Source organism: Benincasa hispida, unplaced genomic scaffold (genome assembly GCF_009727055.1).
Source record: "Benincasa hispida cultivar B227 unplaced genomic scaffold, ASM972705v1 Contig281, whole genome shotgun sequence".
NCBI classification, from domain to species: domain Eukaryota; kingdom Viridiplantae; phylum Streptophyta; class Magnoliopsida; order Cucurbitales; family Cucurbitaceae; genus Benincasa; species Benincasa hispida.
Window position 1 is genome coordinate 506,253 of NW_024064779.1, and position 24,509 is coordinate 530,761.

A 24,509-nucleotide genomic window follows, 5' to 3' on the forward strand; every position below is an offset into this window, starting at 1 on the left:
CTTTTGCATATGCAAGGGCGCCAGTTGGCTTTTTGTTCAGAATGCACTATATGGGGATAAGACTAACCATCACTTCCTCATACCCGGAGTAGTACTCTATAAAGCTGTTGTTGTTGCTTATTGCTTTCTAGTCTACTACAATCTTTCTTTCTTTATTCACACTCACAAAAAACTTCTTCCGAAAACCTTTTCTCCAAACCCGTTTTCTAAAACCGTTTTCCCTAAAACGGGGGTGGAGGTTGCGAGAGGCACTTGGTGTGTCACCGGCAGTCCGTATTCGAGTTGGCTGACTTGTTCGTGAGCGGGAACAAGTGCCGCACAATCGCTAAGGGAAGCTTCCGAAAGAGCAATTGTGACACTGGGCAACTAATGCGCCGTTGACGCGCACGCGACCTGAGTGACACTGAACAACAGGATGGGCGTGCGTGGGGGTGGCTAAGCTGCTGTCCTCGGCCAGCGTTTTGGCTGCTTCAACCCAATTTTTCAAAGCTTAAAAACACTATTTCTGTGAAGTTCCCTCTTCAGTTACTCCTTCAGAGAAATTATTAAGGGGAATTATGAGTTGATATTGAGCTCGAAAGCTTGAAATTAAGACTAGAACATCTAGATAATGGGTGAATCGGAGGAAAAATAGACCAACAATGGATTCACCGAGATGACTCGAGATAATTTAAAGGTAACAAACTTAGTGAAGCTCATAAAGGACACTCATGGATGAATTAGAGATGCTCGGGTCAAAGTCAAATAAAAAGTCAATGGTCAACAGGCAAAGATCAAAAGTCAACATTTATAAATTTTGAAAAATTGATGGTTTTGAGTGAAATTTTGGAAAATTCAGTAACTACTAGTTCCATTTGAACCAAAAATTGTAAAAGAATTAGGGAGAAAGGGGGAAAACCAAGAAGGATGAGAAGGAAAAGGGGATTTTGATGAAGCTTGAGAAATTCAAGGAATTGAGTTGCAAATTTGTGATTTGAGGGACAAAAGGTGGGAGATGTATCAGCTAGGAGTCGTGGCTAATCGGAAATAGGAGTTGTCAGCTGGAAATTGAAGGTGGAATTGTGGGATTTGAGATTCTAGTCATATAAAAGGGGAAGATAGAAAATTAGTTGAAACAAGCTCATTTAGAGCAATTCTTTGAGAGGAAAGTAAGTTAAACATTTGAGGAGTTGTTAGGAAAGAAATTGGGAGAGTTTCATTGAGGAATTGTTGTCGGGCAAGCAAGAAAAAGAAGAAAATCGCAGCTAGTCGGAGTTAACAAAAAATTAGGGGTGTTGTTCGGTTTTTTGGATTAATTCGTGACTTAAAGGGTGAATCGAGGCTCCAAATTCAAAGGTAAGATGCTTATAAGGTTCTTCGAAAGTTCTATGGTCTTTAATTTGATTATTATAAGCTGGAATTGAAGAAATTAAATTTTGAAACTTCTCGCTAGAAAATAGGTACCCGTGGGAAGTTTGATCGATTCCGGACGTTCTGGGGCAAAACGGACCTTCAAACTTTGAGGTAAGATATTTTAGATGATGGGTAAGAGGTTTGTATTAGTTAATTAGAGTGGTATGGCTGGAATGAGAGAAATCGATCGCTGGAGGCTCACCAGAAAAGTTGGTCGAAATCTGGAAAACTTTGGGCTATATGTTGAAGAAAGAGTTGACTTTTATAGGTTTGACTTCTATCTGACATCTATTGTCCGTCACTAAAAGCTGGAAAATTCAAGATGCTATTTTGCATGATCAGTGGTCCAATTAGTATTAATATGATGCCTCGAATATGGAATTAGAAGAAATTAGAATCCTAAGTTAATTTTGAAGTTAATTAAGGGATTAATTTGTTAAGTAAACCCAAAATTAGGGTTATTGAACAAAATTAAGTTTAATTAAGATATTCCTAAGCTTAATTTAAGTTTCCATGAATTTCAATAAGATGGTACGTTGAAATTGAATTAATTTGGGATCTTAAGTTAATTCCAAGGTAACTTAAAACTAAGGTATAAGGTGAAATCCTAAAATTGGATGGTATTAGGATTTGGAAAAAATTAAATCTATTCAAGTTTGTTTTAAGTCCTAATTGGTATCATTAAGATATTTTAGGCTTAAATTGGGTTAATTTGGGGGAATTAAAATAATTTAAATAATTAAAGGGACTTAATTGTGAGTAAACACAAAATTAAGTGAAATTAAGGTAAAAATTGAGGAAAACCCTAAAATGGTCAAGACTAAGGCTCAAAGAAATTTGAAGTGGAATTAGTTCTTATTGGATATTGATTTTGGGATCTTCGGTTAATTTTAAAGTACTTAAAGGACCAAATTAAAAGGTAAACCCTACAATAGATCAAATTAGGGGTTTGGGGAAATTTAAGCGCAATTGATTATGATTGAAGATCAATTTTCAAATAAATTGGATTACAGTTGTTTGGAGAACAATTAGGAGATTATTAATTAAATTTCAAGACTATCAAGAATCCAAGGAATGAGAAATTCGAAGGGAAAGCTAGTTGACTGTGAGTGGTTTATTTTGATTGTTTGAATGTATTTATACATAAGCAATAATATATATATATATATATATATATATAGTTTTGAAAACTTGGCATGATCTGAAAATATGTTTTCTTGGATTATAATTATTGGTTTACCATTCATTATCTAGATGATTGTTTTGATTTTTTATTGTTTGGATGCTTGGTTTAATTGGAAACTGAAAATTGTACTAGGGTTATTGTTAGCATACCTTGTGGACGTATGACTGGGATGGTCAAGGTATCTAGCTGGTATTGTCAGCGTACCCGAGTATGTCTAGCGAGATTTGTCGACATGTGCACATTCGGCGGGTTGTTTGGGGTACTGGAAATTGTTTCCTCAAACCGAGTTATGGATGATTTTATATTTGGAGAAACATATGATCATGCCAACTTCGTCTCAGTTACCAAACTGAGAGCATACATTCTATGATTGCATATGTTGTGATATTGTTTTCCCAAAAATATTTTCAAAAGTAAATATTATTTTTAATTCAAACTTACCACTTACTGTGCCTTCCAGCTCACGTTTCCAAATGTTTTTTTTTTAATTCCCCCCACCCCAGGTATCAGGAAGAGGACAATGGGATATGCTTAGAACCAGTCAACAGAATGATTGCAGATGTAATAGGATTTTGTGAAAACTTTGTAAGAGTGTAATTTAGTATTTGTTTAACAGTAATGTCTTGTATAAAATATTTTGTAATGAGATAGCTTAACTATGAGTTATAACGGGAAAACAAGTCTGACAGTAGATGTTACAAAAAGGTAATGTCTAATGCCTTCGCGTCTCTTTCTGGGTTTAAGATATAAGCTCGGGAGGGGGCGTGACAATTTATATTCAAATAAACTTCAAATAACTTTTATGGAACTCAATAGGGACCTTCCAACTAGCTTTCCAAGAATTTTAGGCACCTAAATCCTCCCCAAAGTCCCTTGAGAAATCCTTCTTACCTGATTTCCGAACAACTTCGGTTTTCTTCAAGTGTTCTCAACTTTTCTAATCTCCAATCACTCTGGCAGCCTTAGGTGTTTTGTACACTCACTCAGCTTTCATTTGGTTCAAAAATCACGAAATTTGCACGGGTAAATTGGAAGAATCAACCTTCCAAAAATACCCTTCATGCCCAACCAAAATCTATCTTTTCTTCCTCCAATCATATTCAGCCAACTAGCTTCTTGCTTGCTTATTTATGAGGATTTTTCTCCTTTTTCTTTATCTTCTTCGTCCCTAAACAACTTTATAAAGTTAATTAATTTTTAGTTTTAGATAATTAATCCAAAATTATTTTTCAACAAAACGATTTATTCTCCTCCACAAACTCACACTCTTTCAGGTCCCCTTTCTTTCACTTGTAAATTTTTTTTCCTTCTTTTCCTAACACTTAGCCAATTATCTGCTCATAATCAATTACTCCAACACTCAACAAAGTTGTTGCTAAATTACTAAATAAATAAAAAGGAACTTGCACTTGTATAACTACCAACTTCAACACTTAGCAACAAAACATACATAGGTCATGTAATCCAAATGATTTATTATCTAAATTCTAGACTTAATTTTTAAGTTGATCCTAAACTACCATAGGAAAAAGAACAAGGGCTTACAATTATGATCTCCTTATCAAAGCCAATCCTCTCGAGATCTTTGTTTCCAATAGATCTATTCCTCTTAGGCAACCTATCCAATTCAAATTCCAAGCAATGATTTTCTATAAATTCAAATCTGGACACTGGTCATACTCCTAAAGGGATGGAATTCCCGAAGCGAAAGCATTTGAATGCATTTGTGCCTCTAATTTTGTTTTTACATAACTTTAAAACACAAAGTGACGGAAACAACAGGATAAACATAATAGAGTCCTAAGCATGCTTCTACTGGAATCTACACAGAGAGGAAAGGGATAATGATACTAACCCTTGAAGTAACACTTCTTCACGATTCCTCTCCGACAACACGAACATGAGAAAATCTCCACTGCTTCTCTCAAACTCGACAAATCCACGAACACAACAAAAACAATGAGGACACCATCACAACGTCTTCCTCGTTATTCTCAATGTGAAAATCACATAAAGGGTGTGGGCTTCTGTGTTTAATTTTGGAATAAGGGAGGGAGATTTTATTTTCCTTGAGAGAAACTTGTAGAGGAGAAGGAGATCTAGGATGGAGAGAACTCTTCTGTCCAAGAAAAATGATTTCAGGTTCTCATTTCCTCCAACCCCTTTGCCACATTTATGAGAGATAAGGGAAATAACTCCCCACTCAATCAAAATAATTCCCTAAGGAGTTATTATTTTTAAATTCAAAATTCAAAAACAATTTTAATAATATTAACCAATTAATATAAGTAAACTATATATTATATCTCATATAATATATAACCTATAGTTTATTGGAAAATTTCACAAAATGACCCAAAGACCAAAAACTTTTCTACCAATGACCTCTTCCTAAAAAATTTTCTGCCACTAACCTTTTGTCCATGTGAAATTCCAAAATTACCCTCAATTTTAAAAATCCTTCAGACCAAAGTCTTCCATCTTCTTCCTTCAACCATTCAATGTGTATTCAATACAACACCAACATTCCACCAAAGCATTTATTTCTAATTAATATTCTACCAATAGCATTCAAAAACATTGGTATTAACAAAATGGAAGGTTACGTTCCGTATTTTCAATTATCCTTATTGTTTAAGTTTAACACGTAAATTTTGACTTTTTTTCTTCTTTTGAGTACTGTAAAATTTGATTTCTGATGACTGTGCAACAGATTTTTCCTCTGATCTTCCATCCAATATCATATATGTTCACTTGCTCCATCTTCCATAGGTTTTTTTTGTTGTATTTTCTTTGGTTTCAGCTTCGGCAAAAATATTGGATGGAAAGTCTGTTGATGCAGATGTTCGTGTTCAAGATGAAGCTTTACATCCATCATGTTCCTGGACTTATCAAATTGGAAGTGTTTTTATTTTAGTTTTGTTACTTCTGAAAATTATTGAAAATTTTGAATGGTTTGATTTGATGATTTTTTTTTCCCTGAAATTGTTATTTGAAACTTCATGTTTTGTTTTAAATATTTTTGAATGATTTGATTGAAGCTATTCGGATATGTCAATTTCTGTATTTTGGGGATTGTATGCTATTTTGTTGTAGTCAAATTTGGAATTTATGGTATATGATCTGATTGAAGGTTTTTTCTGTGAGAAGATACATTTTTGTGGTTTGACATTCTTTGGAATGAAGATTTGTGTGTTGATTGTTAATAGACATCTCTAACTAAATGAATGACTGGTGTAAGACAGATAACCATATATGTTGGACTACTTCAGCCATGCATCTTTCCTACTTTGAAACAAAAAAAGTGTGATTGAAAGACTATCCTAGTGGGAGTTTAACTTTTGTCCAACATTGGATAAAGAGAAAGCAAATGTTTTGCTTGTTTGCGGCATGTTTTTGTTTTGAAGAGAATGTATTATGAATTTCTTGCGAAAATTTCTTGTGGAGTATTTTTGTACTCTTTGTTTTTTAAAATGTTTTCAGAGAAAGTGCTAGCGATAAGGAGTTCTTAGTCCATCAGGATATGGTTGTTCATGTTTTCGAGATGAAGCTTTGCATCCACCATGTTCCGAGACTAATCATGGTATCTATTGCAGACAATAATCTAATCGTCTACCTCTAGAAAGAATTTATTCAAGAATGGCTCCATCAAATTTACACCGCCGGAACAATATTGAATTGTTGAAGAAAGCTAATGAAGCATCAAACTAAAATCAATGGCTTCATATTACTTGTATATTCTGATTACAGAGAGCTGAAGTTTTCTGCATAATCGTCATAACTTTCTTGAAGGAATAAGAGAAATTATATTTGCAATATAATCATAAGACGCCATGTTCCATAATTTTGGTCGACAATACCTGAATTTCCGATGTCATAGCCGAAGATAACACCCCCCCATGGTAGCCATCGTGCAAGATAGAACGACAAAATGGGTCATTCTGCCATTGTATTCGTCACCTTCACCTGCTTCCAAAAAGCAAAATTACCCTAAAACAAAGTTCATAGTAACTTGGAATTAACAAAATAATGTACCAAAATGGTAAAAGATAAGATTATTTTCCCCCCTTAATTGATCAAGGAGTGAAATAACAGGCGACGCAGTATTTATTTTGATATAACTAGTCCTTTACACATATATAGAATTGATCATTTTCATTAAGAAAAAATCGAAGAATACAAGGGCATACACAAAAACAAGCCTATTTGTTCTAAAAACAAAATAAAACAAAACAAAAACAGCTCATAAAAACACCCCCAAAGAAAGGGTTTCCAACTAAGTAAGATGTTACCTAGAGAATAATTACAAAAAAACTTCGACACCTAAGTCCAAAGCAAAACATGAAACCAGAAACCTCACTGAGCACCAAATCTAAACTAGAGCTTTTATCCATACCTCTGAACACTTCATTGCTCCTCTCTCCCAAATATCTCACATCACAGCACAGACCCCAGCAAACTAGTCCTTTATAGTTTATGTAACAAACACCTTCACTTGCTATAACTAGACCCACCGCCATGGCTGTTGATCAGGTACAAAGCCCAAGTTCTAGAGGAAGCTTTATATATAGGCAAGGCTTTAAAATCCTACTCGTAATGGTGGAGAGTTCAATTTCATTAGAGTGTTTCTTAATGTGATAAAAAGCGTCAGTGCCATATAGGAAAAGAAAGAGTCAAGAATTCAAATCTAAAGATGTCTTCCTAAACTAATCTAGATCAGCATTTATTTTGATAGCTAACTTTCGTACGATAAATGAGTGGAAGAATCATCGACTCATTGTGAAAGAATATTCAAAAGAAAATTATGGTTGAATATAGGAAGTTGATGGGTTGGGACTCATGTTTGGTCGTCTTTATCACATGGCATAACATTACAAATTGAGCAGGACGCAAAAGGCAGTGATGAGATTGAAAAAGAATGAGATTTCGGTAAAAGATTGCATCTTGCACCATTTTTTTTTTTTAATCCTTTTTGTGTTTTCTGACGAACTATAGTGGGAAAATTCCGTAGAAAAATGATCTCTTGCAGTATATGTAGTAGAAAAAGATAATTTCCTTTGTTTTTCAAATGATCATTATTTTGGTTGTCTATCTCTGATTTAGCATAGAAATAAGTATCTCCTTATTCTATAATTTCACTCACACACAAGGAGTTTTGCAAATTAGTACTACAGGAAGCTAGTAATTGTTAATTGATTAACGAATATGATATGGAAGCAGTTAGATAAATAGAAAATATAAGCATTTACATGACTGGATACGTATCACATTACTAATTAGTGAAATTTAGTGAATTTCATACATAATTCTAATGAGTAGCTTTCTGTGAGCTTTGAATTGTACAGTATATCTAATCGTTCAATAACAATAAATAGACACCATGGCTACCTCTAAGTTCCTTTGTGTTAAAAGCAAGAATTTTTCTTGGCATGACTCATACATCATCCATCTCCAAATGAATTAGAACCAAGCAAAAGCTGGTAGGCACATGATGCTTTGGGGTAATGAGGATTGCGAGTTGTCTAGAAAGCACAGACAAAAAGCGATACCAATCGTATGCTAGCCTTGTTGTTCACTATACATATTGACTATCAGTAGTTTGCTGTTGACAGACCTCATGCTTTCAGGCATTATTACCTTCCAATTTCCATGGTTTGATATTCTTGTTTATCTCAAAATTTTAATTAGACATTGAAAACTCAAATCTGGGATTCACAAAAAGATGAGCAGAATCACACTGAACCACCATTAATATTGAAGAAAGCTACAGACAAGAAATAAAACATCATTCCTATAGCACTAGCATATGTACCTTAACGGAAAAGACAGACTGAAAAAGAAAAACGTATCAAAGAAAATATAGAAGTGGAGATAGAGATGATCAAGTTAGTTTTAGTTTATACCTGGTTTGTAAAACCAACCCCATCTCCAAGCAATATCCGACTGTACAGATTAAAACCTTTCACCAGCAATAGATGTAGCAACGTTGTAGGATTTTCTAACTGTAAAGAGATTCCAGAAAGTATCCAATCTTTATCCACATTGTTTGTTATCTTTCTGATGACATCATCTATTCATGCTCCTATGAGGCTGTTTAGCAAGAAAACAAAACCCGGAACTCCAATGTCATAACCAAACAATATGAAGACCGGAGAAGCCCAAAGGCAGGAGGAGCTGAGGCATCTAGTTATTGTCTAGCTCGTTCCATGTCAAGTTTATGAATGTTGGGAGTTTCTGCAGTTCTATTGCTCACATGATGAATCAAGTCAAAACTAGGGAGATATTATGAGGCCATACAACTTTGTTCCACCGGTACGTCTAGCAGAATGTTTTGCTTTTCCACACCGAAAGGAAAACTAACTCAATCACCAGAATTTAACATCATGCTTCAGCAGCCAGGTACTATGTAATTAGTTCATCTATCATAAGTGAAAAAATGCTTTAATATAGATGCTGATATACCTAACAAACCGAATTATCTTATTCTATATGTTTCTTTTCTTTTTCTAATTTAGTACATCACTGTGCCTCGTTGTTGAAGGTCATCTCTCGACCCGGTTCCACTACAATTCTCTTCCAAAACCAATGCTCTATCCAAATTCTATCCATCTGCTCAATGGGAATATTCTTAGTCTCCGGTAGGAAAAGCAACACAAAGACAGTCATAATCAAAACCCACCCACCAAAGAAGAAGAAAGTGCCACTTTCCAAGTGACAAAGCATAGATAGAAAACTCTGAGCTATGGCAAAAGTAAAAAGAAAATTGGCAGCCACAGTAATACTCTGTCCAGCAGATCTAATCTCCAACTGAAAAATCTCACTTGGAACCAACCAACCAAGAGGACCCCAAGACCACGCAAAACCAGCAACATATATGCATATCAAAACAAGAACCAAATACGCATACCCTTTGCTCAGCCCACCATGATCACCTAGTTTAGCAGCCATTACACTTCCAATTACAATCTGCGAGATAAACATTTGAACTCCCCCAATAGTGAACAAAACTCTTCGGCCAAACTTGTCAACTAAAAGCATTGAAATGAACGTCGCTATAGTACCCACAACCCCAGTCACGACAGACGACAACAGTGAAGCATTCTCATTTAAACCAACGGTTCTAAAAAGAATCGGTGCATAGAATGAAACGACATTGATACCAGTTAATTGTTGGAAAAACTGAATCACTATTGCCATCACAAGTTGAGGCCTATACTTCCGTCGAGTAATTTTCACAAACGGTTTCTTCATTGTCTTCGATATTGCATTTGCTTTCACAAGATCTTCAAATTCCGCGTCAACATCATCTATTCCACGGATCCGCTGCAGCATCTTCTTAGCCTTTAGATGTTCATCACAGCGTTGAATCAGGCTATTGGGTGTCTCGGGTAAGAAAATGGAACCAAAGGTCAAAAGCGAGGCGGGAACCCCAGCCAAAGCCAAGGAAATTCGCCAACCCGAGCTGTTCTTGAGCTTCTCGGTTCCGTAATTGATGAGATTAGCCGAAAGAACGCCAATTCCAACGCAGAGTTGGAAGCCATTGTTGATTGCTCCCCTGCATTTATGTGGTGACATTTCCGAAAGATACAGTGGAATCGCCTAGTGAAAAAAAAATCATCATAGTTCCAATTGTTATTCTCAAACAAACCACTTGAGAAGTAGCAACCAGAGATATAAAAGAAACCTGATTAGTAAAACCAACGCCGATTCCGAGGAATATACGGCCGAGAAGAAGCATGTAGACGTTGGCGGCCGCCCCGCCCAAGGCAGCACCGGCGAGAAAGGCGGCGCCGCCGGCGAGAATGGAGGGCTTTCTTCCGAAGGCTCTGGTGACGGAGGAAGCAAAGAAGGTGAAAAGAAGGCCGGCGATGTAAAGGGAAGATGTGAAGGAAGTCAAGAGTTGGCTGTCGAATTTGCAGTAGTTGCTTATTTCTGTATCTTCTTTCATCTTTCTGTTTACTTCCGGGAAAAACTTCTTCAGAAATGGCTCCATTGATGTCACTCCACCTTCATGAAATAGGTTTGTTCATCACAGACAAATTTTGTGTGAAACTCGGAAATAATTTGTGTTTTTTTTTTTTTTTCATTCCTACAATGTTGTTTTTCTTTACTCACTCTAATCAAAATTAGTATAATCCGAACAAATTTTTATTGATCAATTGAAATAAATAATTAGATTGTTTTAAATTACATTTATCTAAAATTATGAATGCTTTGTTACCATTACTACTTGATTCTAAAGTAACAATAAATATAAGATAAATGGGACAAATTCATAATTTTCATATTAACAATAATGGTAAAGGTACTGATTCCTCCATTATTTTCAACTACGGTCCCATCACTCTCCATTCTTCAATTAGATCGAAAGATTTGATTATAAATTTCGAGACAGGTCCCACAATTCATTACATATGAATAAAAAAAATAATCTAAAGGTCATTTTTTACATTATTATGGATGAATTACCATCCACTCGGTATAAACGTGGCCTAAATTCTACTTTCATATCATCCTCCGTAAATATCTTGATCAAATAGTGGATTACTTGGACAAATTTTGTAACCCCACTTATTATAAGAATATTATATGATACCAATTGTTCGTGGATGTGACAAATATGAAACATGTGACATGAGTAAAAGAGTATGAAACACGTGATGCCAGGAAAATTATGAAAATTGTGGGAAATGGTAAATCCAGTTAATGAGGAAATAATATAGTTAAAACAATGAATGTACCCACAACTATTATTATTATTATTATTATTATTATTATTATTATATGTGTGGTGGGTAAGATTTAAAATGGCAATCACGCTCTCTAGATCTCAATTTTATGGAATGATGATAAAAATATGGATTAACAAAAAAAATAAATGAATGATTTAATTTAATAAATAAACATTTTATATTTTTTAAATCAATTAAAATATTTATTATTTATAATATTCACATTGCTGACATTTTGTTGATTGTTTTTTATGTTTCATGGATTTTTTACAATATAATAGAAATATCGATTCACCCCTCATGATAATATCAAACTCATAGAATGTGAAAATGTAGAGATGTCAAGGAAAATTTAATACCATGGTGACGAGAGAGTTAAACCTCTAATCTCAAATTGTAGTCATATTTTGGTCATTTGAATTATATTCATGTTCGTAACAATGTTTTTTTTTTTTTTTTTGAGTACTTGAATTTACATTTTTTTTTTTTTTGAAAAGGTATTATAATTAAAGTGTGGGATGGAGAATCGAATCTCTAACCATCGATAGTACAAACTATGTTATGCTCGTGTTGGAACTTGAATTTACATTTTCAGTTAATGAATTTTCAATAATTAATGTGTTTGCTACCTCAAGTTTTAAAATATAAGTTTTCCGGTTTTAAAAAATGGGTTTAAACGTCTGTGTAACTTCTTTTTTTTTATTTTTTTAAATGTTTACATCACATTTTAACTTTAAAAATGTATTTTTCTTTTCTCTCTTGTCCCTCCCACTCTGTGATCCATCTTCTTCTTTAATTATTATTTTTAATTTAAAATAACATGTCAACATTTAAAATAAGGTACAAAATGTTATTCAATGACTTTTTGAACTTATTATAAAATATTCAAGAATTACAAACGTATATTTTGAAACCTTAGGAATCAAATATGTGTGTAATCAACTTGATCTTAACTTAATTAGTTAAAGTAAGAGATATACGTCAAAATATCAGAGATTCGATATTCTATTCCTACGTACATATTGTTAAACTCAGCAGAAGAGAAAAATATCCACATAGATAATTTATTATTAGCCATAATGCATACATAGTTGTTTGTCATGCATGATAGCTTTTAAACCCATCTTGTGAGATTCTATTAGCACAATCTTTTACGAAATTTTAAAATTTAAAATTTCGTATACCTAAGTTGAAAAGAAATTTAAAACTTAGAATTTGAAAACAATAGATTCAATGAAAATAGAGTTTTATTTCATGTTTTTAGATATATATTTTATAGCAGATTCAAATTTTTTATTTTAATTTAAACAATTATTTAAAATATATTTGATATTGTATATTTATAAATTATAAAACTAGTTGTAGTTACCCACTGATTTTTAGTTGACAAAAAACAAATTATAAATTTATTTATGAATATGATTTATGTTTTAAAAAAAATTGTGTATTTATTATTTTATAATATTATATAATTTATAGGAAAATTTTCACATATAGAAAAAATGTTAAACTATTTACAGAAATAGCAAAAAAAAAAATTAGACATCGATAGACTTCTATCAATATCTATCAACATCTATCACATAGTATCAATAATAGATTTCTATTAGTTTATAACACTGATAGAATAGACTTAGTGATAAACTTCTATTAGCCTCTATCGGTCTTTATCAAAGAAAATTAAAATTTTTTATTTTGTATAAATAGTTTCTCTTATTTTTCTATTTTTGAAAATTTCTCTAATTTATAATACATTACACAATACATATTATATTTTTTAAAAATGAATTGAGTTTATTAGATGACATATTGTATTTTTACCTGCTTTATTTGTATTTAGTATAATTATGCATTTTAAAATTTAAAATTAAAAATCTAGATACAGTGAAAATATATTCAAATTTTGCCTATTTAGATCATGGAATCCAAAAACGGTTTTCAGAAACAAAATCTGGATTATCTGCCAAACATATATTTGCTAAACATAATAAATCTAAAAACATAAAATAGAATTTGGATTTTTTTACGAAATAAGCACTTAACTTTTAAGAACAATTATCCAAACTTATATTATTCAAAACTACTACACAAAGAACTTCTTATGATAAGATGCTAAAACGAGCATAATTCAATTGACATATATTAACGATTAAGAGCATGTTTGGAAGTGATTATGAAATGACTAAAATCACTTTTATCATTTTCAAAATTACTCTTAAATATGTTTTAATTGTTCAAAACTAATTTTGATAATATGAAAAATGTATTTAAAAGTGTAAAATTAAATATCAAATTAATTTTGAGTGATTAAAAGTGTGTTTTAGAATGATTTTGAACATGATAGATATGATTTTAATCATTTGAAAATCACTCCCAAACAATCTATCCTACTTAAAATAAATAAATAATAAATAAAAAAAAGGAAAAGGAAAAAAAATGAAAGGAGAGACCTGAAATTCCAATATCATAGCCAAAAATAAGGCCTCCCATGGCAGCCACCATACAAGAGAGCACCACAAATAAGGTCACCTTGCCCTTATAATCCTCATGACCACCTCTGCCCTCCACAAATCCACCACCTGCCATTGTTAGAATTTTTCAAAGGAAGAAAAAAAAAAGAAACTATATATATAGAATTAATAAATATAAGAAGATGTTGATGATAAGCTTTTAGCTGCCTCTATTGACTTGTATTTTCAAATATCAACATCAATATATTAGTCAATGAAAGTTACTATTATATTTTATTCATAACATTTGGAAAAGTAATGTAGTTACTTTGAATGTTGAAATTTGGTGACGGGGCCTTTGATTTTTTTAGTCACTCACGAGAGTAAGGTGTGTTGTTTTAGTTAGTTTGGGTGGAAAAAAGAAAGAAAGACAGACAAATATCAACTATGGGGTTATACTAATAATTGTGTTGGTGCTTGGATTTCACATGCATTTCTCGTCGCTGCAAGATTGTCGAGGGATTGACTCTCCCTTCTCCTAGTCTTATTTCATTTTTCAAGTCAACCTGCATAAAAAATCATTGTACAGTTGTGGTGTCGAGCCTAACTGACTTTGATATCTAAGTTAGTACCGTGTACAATTCAACTAAGTAATCTTTTCATTGGAGGTTACCTAATCTTTATTTAGAAATATTTAACCTAACAAATTTTAAAGGATTGCTAAAGATATGCTCATTTTTGCTAAAAGAATTATTATTTACTACTTATACTAACTAGTGCATCTTCATTTTTTGTGACTCGATCATAAGACTCTAAAAAGTATACTAGACTTGAAAAAATCATACTACACCGGGAATGTGAGCCTATTAAGTGTCAAATTCATATCAATTTTTGAAAACTCATCCAAACAAAATAAATTAGTGTTTGTAGATTTAATTCTTAAGAAAAAATGGTTATCATGTAAGACATCAAATCATTACAAATCAATGTTTAGAAATTAAATGGGTAAGTTAACTAAATATAATATCTTTACAAATTAAAGGTGTATTTGATTTAATTTTTCAAATTCCTAATTTTGGAAATAAGTTATTTTGAAAAGAATTGAACTATTCGGCAACTACCCAAAATAACTTTTGAGAGTGTATTTTAAAGAATTTTTATCAAAAGAGTTTAAATAAATATGATTAAAAAAAAATTTCTTTATTCAATCCAAACAAGTCCTAAAGTTGGTTAAAGCCACTTTTGATTCTAAACTTATATAAAATTAACAATTTAGTTTTTGAACTTTAGATTATAAGGATATATTTTCTATACTAACTTTACTTTTGGTTCTAAACTTGTATAGAATTATAGAAGTAATAATTTAGTTTTTATACTTTGAAATTTATAATAATTTAGTCTCTGTTGTGTGATTTTTCTTTTTTCAAAATTAAGTGTCAAATTTCACAACATAAAAGACTTAATTTTCATAATTTATATATATATAAAAACTTATTATTGAACAATTTATTGATCTGTAATAAATTTCATTAAATCATCACAAAATGTAAATTATAGAGTCAAAGTTATTACTGATTTAAATACTACTTTGGTTGTTTCATGTAATTAACTTTTGTTCATTTTGATTTACATTGAAAAAATAACATTTTGGTTCATTCGCTCTCATTTTTAAGGGATTAAATACCAAAATAAACCAAAGTTAAAAGTATAAACACCAAAACAAACATTTAGAAAGTACAATGATCAAAATAAACAAAATCAAAAGTATAGAGACCAAAGAGTAATATTTAAACCATTGTTATTTATTAAAGTTCAAAAAGTAAATTGTTATAAATCATTAAAGCCCGTCTCATGACCATTTTGTTTCCGTTTTTTGTTTATAAAAATTAAGTATATTTCATCTAATTTTCTTAGAATGATTTTCGTCTTTCAAAGTACAATAATTGAATTCTTAACCAAATTTTAGAAACAAAAACATACTTTTTTTTTTTAATTTTCAAAATTTAGCTTAGTTTTTGAAAATATAGATAAAAAGTAGATAACAAAACAACAAATTTAGACCCCGTTTAGTAAACATTTGTTTTTTTGTTTTTTAAAATTAAGATTATTTCATCATACATTTCTTATTATGATTTATGTTTTCTCAAGTAACATGGTTGAATTTTTAGCTAAATTATAAAAACAAAAACAACTTTTTAAAAGTAGATAACAAATGAAGAAATTTGGAAGTGGAAATGATATCCATAAACTTAATTTTTTAAAAATATGTTTATAAACTTAATTTTTTTAAAAAAAAACAAAAAATCGCATGGGCCTAATGTACCTGGACTAAATTGTTAGTTTGCTTCTAAATACAAAGTATTTTTAAAGTTTTAACCCACCATTAGTGGTCGAGCTTCACGGCCGCAATTGTTGAAGTTAAAAAGATAAAAAGAAAACCCAACCATCAATCAAATGTCGTACAGTTTCAGATCAGCATTATATATCTTCAAAATCAGAATCGATTTAATACACATATCGCATACAAACATCCCCAAATTCTAGGGTTTGCAGAAATGTCTGAAGAATCAATTGAGATGTATGAGGAATTACCAGTAATGGACATGGATTGTTGCGATGATCTGAGCGAATCGAGTCGATCGTGTCTGTACAAGGCGTGCAATGAATGGGGGCATTTCTACATCAGAAACCATGGCGTTTCGAAGGAGCTTTACCTGAAATTGAGAGCCGTCACCGATGAACTGTTGACGGAAGAGAGGAAAGAGGGGAAACTGAAAGTAGGAGTTTCTTGGTATACTCCAAGATTTATATTGTCGCCTTACATTGAGAGCTTCAAGTTTTTGGGACCAAATTTCTCTGCTTCTGCCTTCGATTTAGGGTTTACGGAACAAGTCTTCGGTCACCGCGTCACTCAACTCAGGTAGGTCAACTTTATGGTCCTTAACTCTATTTGGAACGATTTCAAATCATAAATTATGTTCATTTTTAAGATAAGAATTAGTGGTTTTGCTTTTACATATTGTTTTTAGGTAAAGAATTAAGGTTAAATTGTAAATTTACCCGAAATAATTTAGTTGATGGTTTATAATTAGAATTTGATTATAAAACTTCTAGGGGTTGTTTGTTTTGGATTGGGATCGGATGAGTTAGGCACCTTAAGCTCAATCCTTATCTGAGACATGGATTCAGGAAGCATTGGCTTCCTACATTTTTCTCATGGGTTTGACTCGTGGGTTACCTACCATTTTTTTTTCTAATTTAATCTAGGAAATATGTCGGACACTACATTCAATGACCACTACCAACTTCGGTTGTCTCCCTTCGACGACTGCTACCGGTCAACTCCGGTCGCCACCTCGGCGATCGTTGTCGGCCCACTTCCGACTGCCACCGGCCAACTCCAACCGAAAAACATCAGTAAAAACACTCTTAATATGTAACAAATTAGATAAATTTGTATATAAAAACATTACAATACATGTGTGTTTTTTTATTTTAATGAGTTTTTTTCAAAGGTGTTTAAATAAAAATGAATTTTTAAAATATACTTTTTCCTAAATCATTCCAAACATGTATAATTATATTTATTTAGGCTATATGTGTAGAAATATATTTATTTAGGTTATAGGTGTATAGAAAGCCTTAATTTAATTTAATAACATTTTGATTTTTTTTTGTTGGTCAAGTTAACTAGCTCGAAAACTTAGTATCATTGTCTAAACGTAAAGGTTTAAAATGTTTAAAATAACTTAGCGACCAAATAAGAACTAAAACTCAAAGATTTTTTGTTCCTCAAATATAATTTGATAAAAAAAAATATATAATTTTTCAATTAATGAATTTAATATTAAAATACTAGTTTATTTCAATTTTAAGTTAGCATATTATAGTAAAAAAAATGAACATTTTCCAATTAGTTATATTGATAAAAGTCTAAAAAAATTGTATTTCAAAATCTAGTAATATTAAAATATCAAATTATTAAAACAATAGATTAAATAAAATTATAATTTTAGTCAAAATCTCTATTTCAAAAATTTNAAAATCTAGTAATATTAAAATATCAAATTATTAAAACAATAGATTAAATAAAATTATAATTTTAGTCAAAATCTCTATTTCAATTTTTTTTTAAAAAAAATATTCTTCTAAATTTGTTTGGTTTATTTTAAGTTTAACTATATAACTATATTAAAATAATTAAGATGACAAATTAAAAATAATCTAAAATCTAACTAGTGATTAAATACAAAAAAATATTTTACAAATTAAATATTTATAAATATGCACTTCATTCACAAGTCATTGAACAATCAACAAAGTTAACCTCTACAAAAAAGTTAAATCAAAGTTATCTAGTAAAAAGAATTTAAAATTAATTTGGCCAATTACATTCTAACTTTGTAAGTTCTAAAATAAATGAAAGATTATTAAATACAAATTCGTAAGTTAGTTTGTAAATTTATTATACGATACAACTAAATGAAAGTATAAGAACTTACTAAAACGTTTGAATTGTTCTATTTTCTTATTTCCTAATAAACTAATATCTTTATTTGCAGCAATCTACATGATGAATAATGGGATTATAATGATAGAACTATCAAGGAAAGCTATTACTAAAGATCATGGGAGATAATTTTGAGAACAAATTCTATGAACCTGAGTTCAGTATATAAGGATAAATAGATACACTCCTCGAAACTCTAGCGAAGAAATCGAAGCATGTGGAAAGCATACCGACATCGACTGTGTGACGATTCTATTCCAAGACGAAATCGGGGGGCTTCAAATGAAATCGAAACAAGGAGATGAGTGGATAGATGTAAAACCTCTGGAGGATGCTCTTTTGGTAAATATTGGGGATTTTATGCAAGCTTGAAGTAGTGAGGGGTTGAGATCAGCCGAACATAGTGTTGTTTTGAAGCAAAATGTGAAGAGATTTTCTTTGGCTTTCTTTTGGACATTTGGGGATGATGATAGGGAAATATATGCCCCAAGTGAGGTTGTTGGAGAAGGAAATACAAGGCTTTATAAGCCATTTTCAACTAAAGAATATAGGGCGTTTAGGGAACATAATTATGGGAAAATTGTTGGAACCCCATTGAAAGAATTTGTTGGATTCTAGAATGATATCTTATCTCTAGAATCATGAAGTATTAAACCATCGATATTTGAAATGGTAATAATGTTTCATTCTTGTATTAGGACTAGTTGGCTCATAATAGCCACTCTCTCCGATATCATTAAATATCTATTTTAGTCTTTGGACTTTTAACATGTCTATTTTAGTTCATTAATTTCTAAAATGTCTAGTTATATTGGCCCTTTTATGTTGGTCTATTGTAGTCTTCGAGAGATAGTTGAATAAGCGACTCATGAATGCTACTGGGTTGGATGAGCCAATAACTCAAATGCCTTCAATCTGTTTTTTGAGCAAGAATCACAACGTTACTTTACTGATACGTAATCTAAGTTCTTTTGGCGAAGCACGAGGATATATATGTATGGATGTATGTAAGTAAGTATGTATGTGTGTGTATATATATTTGTTAAATGCTCGTCTCTAACATTTTTTTTTAATACAATAGGAGTGGGAGAATTTGAATCACGGCTCTCTTGATCGGTAGCTCATATATATTGTATTCCAGTTAAGCTATGCTTGTTTTGGCATGCTTGTCTCTACCCGACGTGACATAAAATAATAAATAAATAAATAAAATATTTAAGTATCTAAGATTGTGAAATTTTTTCTCAAGAAAATACTTAAAACTAATACATATGCATTTTATATATTTTTTAAAAAATATATATTTTTCATCCGTAAAACTCTTTGCAATTTGCATAGACCGTTTGAGGTTCTTCTCTTTCCCGCCATTTCCACTTTCCCAATCGCTACAGAGAGCCGAGAGAAAGAGAGAACGATGTTTCATTGGTTCAATTGCTGGCCTGCTCAATTCAAAGAGAGAATCATCATCTTCACCGTCTCCGATTTCGTTACCGCCGGCGATTTTCTTGTCGCAAAATGCTCTTGGTCTTCGTATTCTTGCGTTTCTTATATGTTTCCCTACAACTTCTTACGAACAACGTGATTCTGTCTATTATAGTTTCTTTTTTCAACGAAACTTTCTGAACACTGGTTCATTCGATTTTTAGGGAATCTGGTGATTTGATCAAACAGAAGTCGTATTTACCATTGCTCATAGGAGATTTCAATAGAAAGTTATTTCGTGGAATTTAAACTTTGTATTTGTATTAATTTTGTGGAAAGTGGATACAATTTTTAATATATAGTATTTTGATATTTTCAAAATAAATTATAATCTTAAGCTGGTTGATTTTCTTGAACAATGTTGATCTTCTTAGGTGATCAACCTTTGGGCTCGTTGATTTTGAAGATCGACTTTTGATGCGATGTGGTTCGATCTCTACTACTTGATCTCTGATTCTCTCTCGGTTGAATGTGTACGTTTGCTTGATGTTGTTTAGAAGCAGGACTTGGGCCTTTGAGCATAATTAATTGGACTTGAGTCTGGTCTTTAAATCCAATTAATTGGACTTATACCTATTTTGGGCTAATATTCAAATTATAACATCAAATTGGTTAAAATTAATTTTACTACGTATGCAACCAAAACACGTCACAAATTTAAAGAATTCCGTCATTAATTTAGCAAATGATGTAGCGCTCCGTGGTTGGTCCGAAATTTCTCCTCCAACAACCATCTAACAAACAGTTTTTTTTTCTTTTTCTTTTTCTTTTAGAAATGGTCGGTTGGATTATCTTTTTTGCTGTTCTATCCATTTCGGTCAAACTGGGTGATGTTCCCAATTTAATGGTTTTGAATCGCACTTACAGTATTTAAAGATCAAAAGTTTTGTATTAGGGTTATACTTGTGATTAGCCTCGGTAATTGGTGACAAAATGAAGTTATCTTGCGTAATAGTATATTCTTTAATTCTTCAAGAATCAACAGAAACCCACCTCGTTGTTACTAAAATTGAAATACTTCCCATAAGTTGCATCACTGTAACACCCCCACACCTTTTTAATTATTTATTATTAAAGTAAAATTTTTTCTCTTTTCAGTAATTGTCCTTAGTTGAAGAACATGTTTGAAATTCTGAATGTAAAGTATGAATGCAAGGATTTAAGTGTTGTCGTGGAATTTATTCACAATTTTTTTCAATTTTCAAATGTAATTTAAAAAGTTATGGTAGGAATTAATTATTTTTGGAAAAAGGAAAGGGATTAAATAGTATAAAGTAGGTCAACGAAAGGATTTAATTAGAAATATACTATTTTCCTTTTTTTTTTTTTATTATTATTAGTTTTTTTTTAAAAAAATAAAAAGGGCACCCCCCATCTTCCTCACAGCCGCCTCGTTCGTCCGCTGCCAGTAACGAATCCCAGCCGCTCGCATCTCTTTCTCTCTAGGCAACCCTTGCCCGTTGCTCCCGTCTCGCCAATCGGTCAAGCCGCGCCACCTCCGATCGCCGTCTCAGACCTAGCCACGCACGTGCCGCCCGTTCTCAGATTTGACTATACTGCTTCCCTCACCCTTCGCTCATGACGGTTCTCGCCAACCGGTTAAGTCACGCCGCCTCCGACCGACATCTCGGATCCAGCTCTCCCGCGTCCGCCACTCTAGCCGCTTCGCTACCAACTGACGTCGCCCTGCCACGTCGAGTCCGTTTTGGTCTTCGTCAAATCTATTGGGGTAAGGTTGTGTCGGTTCGTTTCGTTCTCTTAGCCATTATTATTGTGTTCAGTGTTATGACTCGTCTTTATCGAATTTCGTTTCAAGCTTAAGTCGTCAGGGAGTTTGGAAGTCAAAGGAGGCACCTCGTGGAAGGTGGAAATGTTTTTCTTCTTTTGAGTAAGTTCTTGATAGTTTGGACTTGGACCTGAAGTCTTACAATTATGGCTTCAACTGAAATTTGAGAGTTGTTTTGTTGGTAGGACCGCTACTTTGGATTGCCGTCATAGTTTGGTGCTCTAAAATTTTTATCTGTAGAGTATCGACTCGAGGTAAGTAATCTTATCACTGGAACTGCCCACGGGTCAGGCTCTAGTTGTATGCTAGCATGATAAGTGTATGTTATGGTAAATATTAGCATTGTTGATTAACAGTATAACTTGAGTCAAAGTATGTTTTGGCACAAATTCTGATTTATGTACATATACACCTAAGTGCTTGATCGTTAGTATGTGATAGTATGTGTTTTCATATGTCGATGTCTGATCTGCTGGCGTTGAGGCATACTTGTATGTTGTGGATTTATGATATAAGTTATACATGGATGATGTATAATATGTTAAGAATTATGGGTATGTGATGCAACCATGGTATTAAAAATTTTATGTATGCTTTAGAACCGTACAATGTTGAATCTTAGCACGTTAGGACTGTGTGAATATCCTCATTGATTAGTTAGATGCTCACTAGTTTTGTGTTTCCTTCGGGATTCACTAGTTTGTGTTTCCTTCGGGATTCACCAGTTTGTGTTTCCTTCAGATGACTGAGCGTCGTTTTAAATTCTTTGCATGCATTTATTTTAGTAACGCCCTTACCTAAGTCTTAAGGGGTCGGGTCGTTACAGTTGGTATCGGAGCCTGTGTTTTGGGTTCTGTAGACTGACTTACTATATAAGTCTAGATAGTCCCTGTGGCCAGTAACAAATTCCTCGTCATTGCCAGGTACGTTCTATTAACGAAAGTTTCCATGTGTATGCGAGGATAGTGATGTAGTGGTTTAAACGCATGATGTCTGAGAGAGGCCCAGAAATAGTTAGCTAACATACGAATTTATGATAGGACATGACACCTAAACGAGAACAAGAAAAGTAGGTTAGAGAAGAAATACCAGCAGAAAGAGGGGGATATCAAACTGCTTCGGCGGCGTCAATTTCGCCTACTACCCAAGTGGATGAAAAGGCAATGGAAAGCTCGAATTATGAAGCTGTTGCAACTGCTCATGGGGAAGCTGCAGGAACTGATCCATAGCACGATGGCAGGACAGCTTGCCAGACTCAGGCTCAGGAGGAACTAGTGCCACCCGAGCTGTTACGACAAACTGTCTGCAGGACAAGGACACACCAGAGCCTGTCTCTCGAGGCCAAACATTTAAGGGATTTCCAGAAGTATGACCTCGCCCCTTTGATGGATCGTTAGGAGACCACACCAAGGCAAAGTTGTGGTTGTCATCCATTGAGAAAATTTTTCGTTATATGAGGTGCCCGGAAGAGCACAAACTGCACTGCGCAGTTTCATGAGCTGACTGGTAAACGCGGCAATCTGGTGGCGTTCGGCAAAAAGATGATCGATATTGAAGGTTACCTTTGCAACTGGGCAGTTCAAGGAACGTTTTTATGAGAAGTACTTTTCGACCAACACCGATACAAAAGCAGGCGAATTCTTGAACTTGAAACAGGGGTTTATGTAGTGGAGGAGTACGAGCAAGAATTCTATAAGCTGTCTCAGTTTTCCCATGAGATAGTGGCCACCGAGGCAGGAAGACGAGAGATTTCCAGGGCCTAAGGAGTGGGTTGCGAGGGATAGGTGCATGCCTTGGATCTCCAGACTTATGCCGCCGCACTGCGAGCCGCTGTGAGGATTGATGCGACTCCCAGGGGGGAGAGGAATACAAGAGGTCACTCAGGATTGGACCTCTGCAGGGCAGAAAAGGAAGGCTGAGCATAGACCCTTGAACATCAAGCAGAGGGGTCAGAACAATAGTGCCCGTGTTTGGTTACAGTTGGTATCAGAGCCGTGTTTTTGGGTTCTGTAGATTGACTTACTAGTAAGTTAGATAGTCTCTGTGGCCAGTACAAATTCCTCGTCATCGCAGGTACGTGTCTATTAACGAAAGTTTCATGTGTTATGTGCAGGATAGTGATGTAGTGTTTTAAACGCATGATGTCTGAGAGAGGCCCAGAAATAGTTAGCTAACATAAGCGAATTTATGATAGGACATGGCCACCTAAACGCAGAACAGGAAAGCAGTTAGAGAAAGAAAATACCAGCAGAAAGAGAGGGGAGTAATCAAACTGCTCCGGCGGCGTCAAATTCCGCCATACGACCCAAGTGGATGAAAAGGCAATGGAAGCCCGAATTAGTGAAGCTGTTGCAAACTGCTCTGATGGGGAAGCTGCAGGAACTGATCCGTAGCACGATGTAGGACAGCTTGCTCAGACTCAGGCTCAGAAGAACTAAGTGCACCCGAGTCGTTACGACAAACCTATCGCAGGACAAAGGACACACAGAGCCTGTCTCTCGAGGCCAACATTTAAGGGATTTTTCGAAGTAATGACCCTCCGCCCCTTTGATGGATCGTTAGGAGACCCACCAAGGCAGAGCTGTGATTGTCATCCATTGAGAAATTTTTCGTTTTCATGAGGTTGCCGGAAGAGCCAAAAACTGCAATGGCAGTCTTCAATAGCTGACTGGTAACTGCGACCATCTGTGGCGTTCGGCAGAAAGATGAGTCGTATTGGAGGTGACTTGCAACTGGGAACAATTTCAGAACGTTTTTGATGAGAAAGTACTTTTCGGCCACACCCAGATACAACAAGCAGGCAGAATTACTTGAACCTGAAGCAGAGGCGTTATGTCAGTGGAGGAGTACGAGCCAGAATTCGATAAGCTGTCTCAGTTCTTGCCCTTAAGCTAAGTGGCAATCCCCCGAGGCAACAAGGATCGAAAGATTTATCCAGGGCCTGAGGAGCGGGTTGCGAGGGGTGTGCATG

At 33.6% G+C, this 24,509-nt stretch overlaps 2 protein-coding genes across 11 annotated transcripts in view; one reads left to right on the top strand and one right to left on the bottom strand.

Annotated features, from left to right (window-relative positions):
* The window catches only part of LOC120069183 (hexose carrier protein HEX6-like), a 22,540-nt gene extending 6,055 nt beyond the window's left edge, over positions 1 to 16,485 (bottom strand). For 2 of the 9 annotated variants that reach the window (XM_039020861.1, XM_039020859.1), the window contains exons 1-6: positions 16,353 to 16,485; positions 13,761 to 13,889; positions 10,263 to 10,585; positions 8,482 to 10,177; positions 6,439 to 6,544; positions 4,434 to 4,697 (exon numbers count right to left, since the gene is read on the bottom strand). In XM_039020861.1, coding sequence (XP_038876789.1) covers positions 9,098 to 10,177; positions 10,263 to 10,585; positions 13,761 to 13,889; positions 16,353 to 16,365 — 1,545 coding nt within the window. In that variant the 5' untranslated portion in view covers positions 16,366 to 16,485 and the 3' untranslated portion in view covers positions 4,434 to 4,697; positions 6,439 to 6,544; positions 8,482 to 9,097. Of the gene's footprint in view, positions 1 to 4,123; positions 4,197 to 4,433; positions 4,698 to 6,438; positions 6,569 to 6,928; positions 7,166 to 7,215; positions 8,343 to 8,481; positions 10,178 to 10,262; positions 10,586 to 13,760; positions 13,890 to 16,352 lie in introns of those variants that run through there. The other 7 variants (XM_039020866.1, XM_039020862.1, XM_039020864.1 and 4 more) reach the window with 6 other exon arrangements.
* On the top strand, positions 16,155 to 19,046 carry LOC120069185 (gibberellin 20-oxidase-like protein). 2 transcript variants are annotated; one of them, XM_039020869.1, is made up of 2 exons: positions 16,155 to 16,680; positions 17,028 to 17,314. In XM_039020869.1, exons 1-2 carry the CDS (start codon positions 16,316 to 16,318, stop codon positions 17,053 to 17,055), a joined length of 393 nt encoding a protein of 130 aa, XP_038876797.1. In that variant the 5' UTR covers positions 16,155 to 16,315; the 3' UTR covers positions 17,056 to 17,314. The 2 variants fall into 2 exon arrangements, with proteins under 2 accessions (XP_038876797.1, XP_038876798.1); XM_039020870.1 differs by lacking the exon at positions 17,028 to 17,314 and adding an exon at positions 18,323 to 19,046 and having other exon boundaries at positions 16,159 to 16,680.
* The last annotated feature ends 5,463 nt before the right edge of the window (positions 19,047 to 24,509 follow it).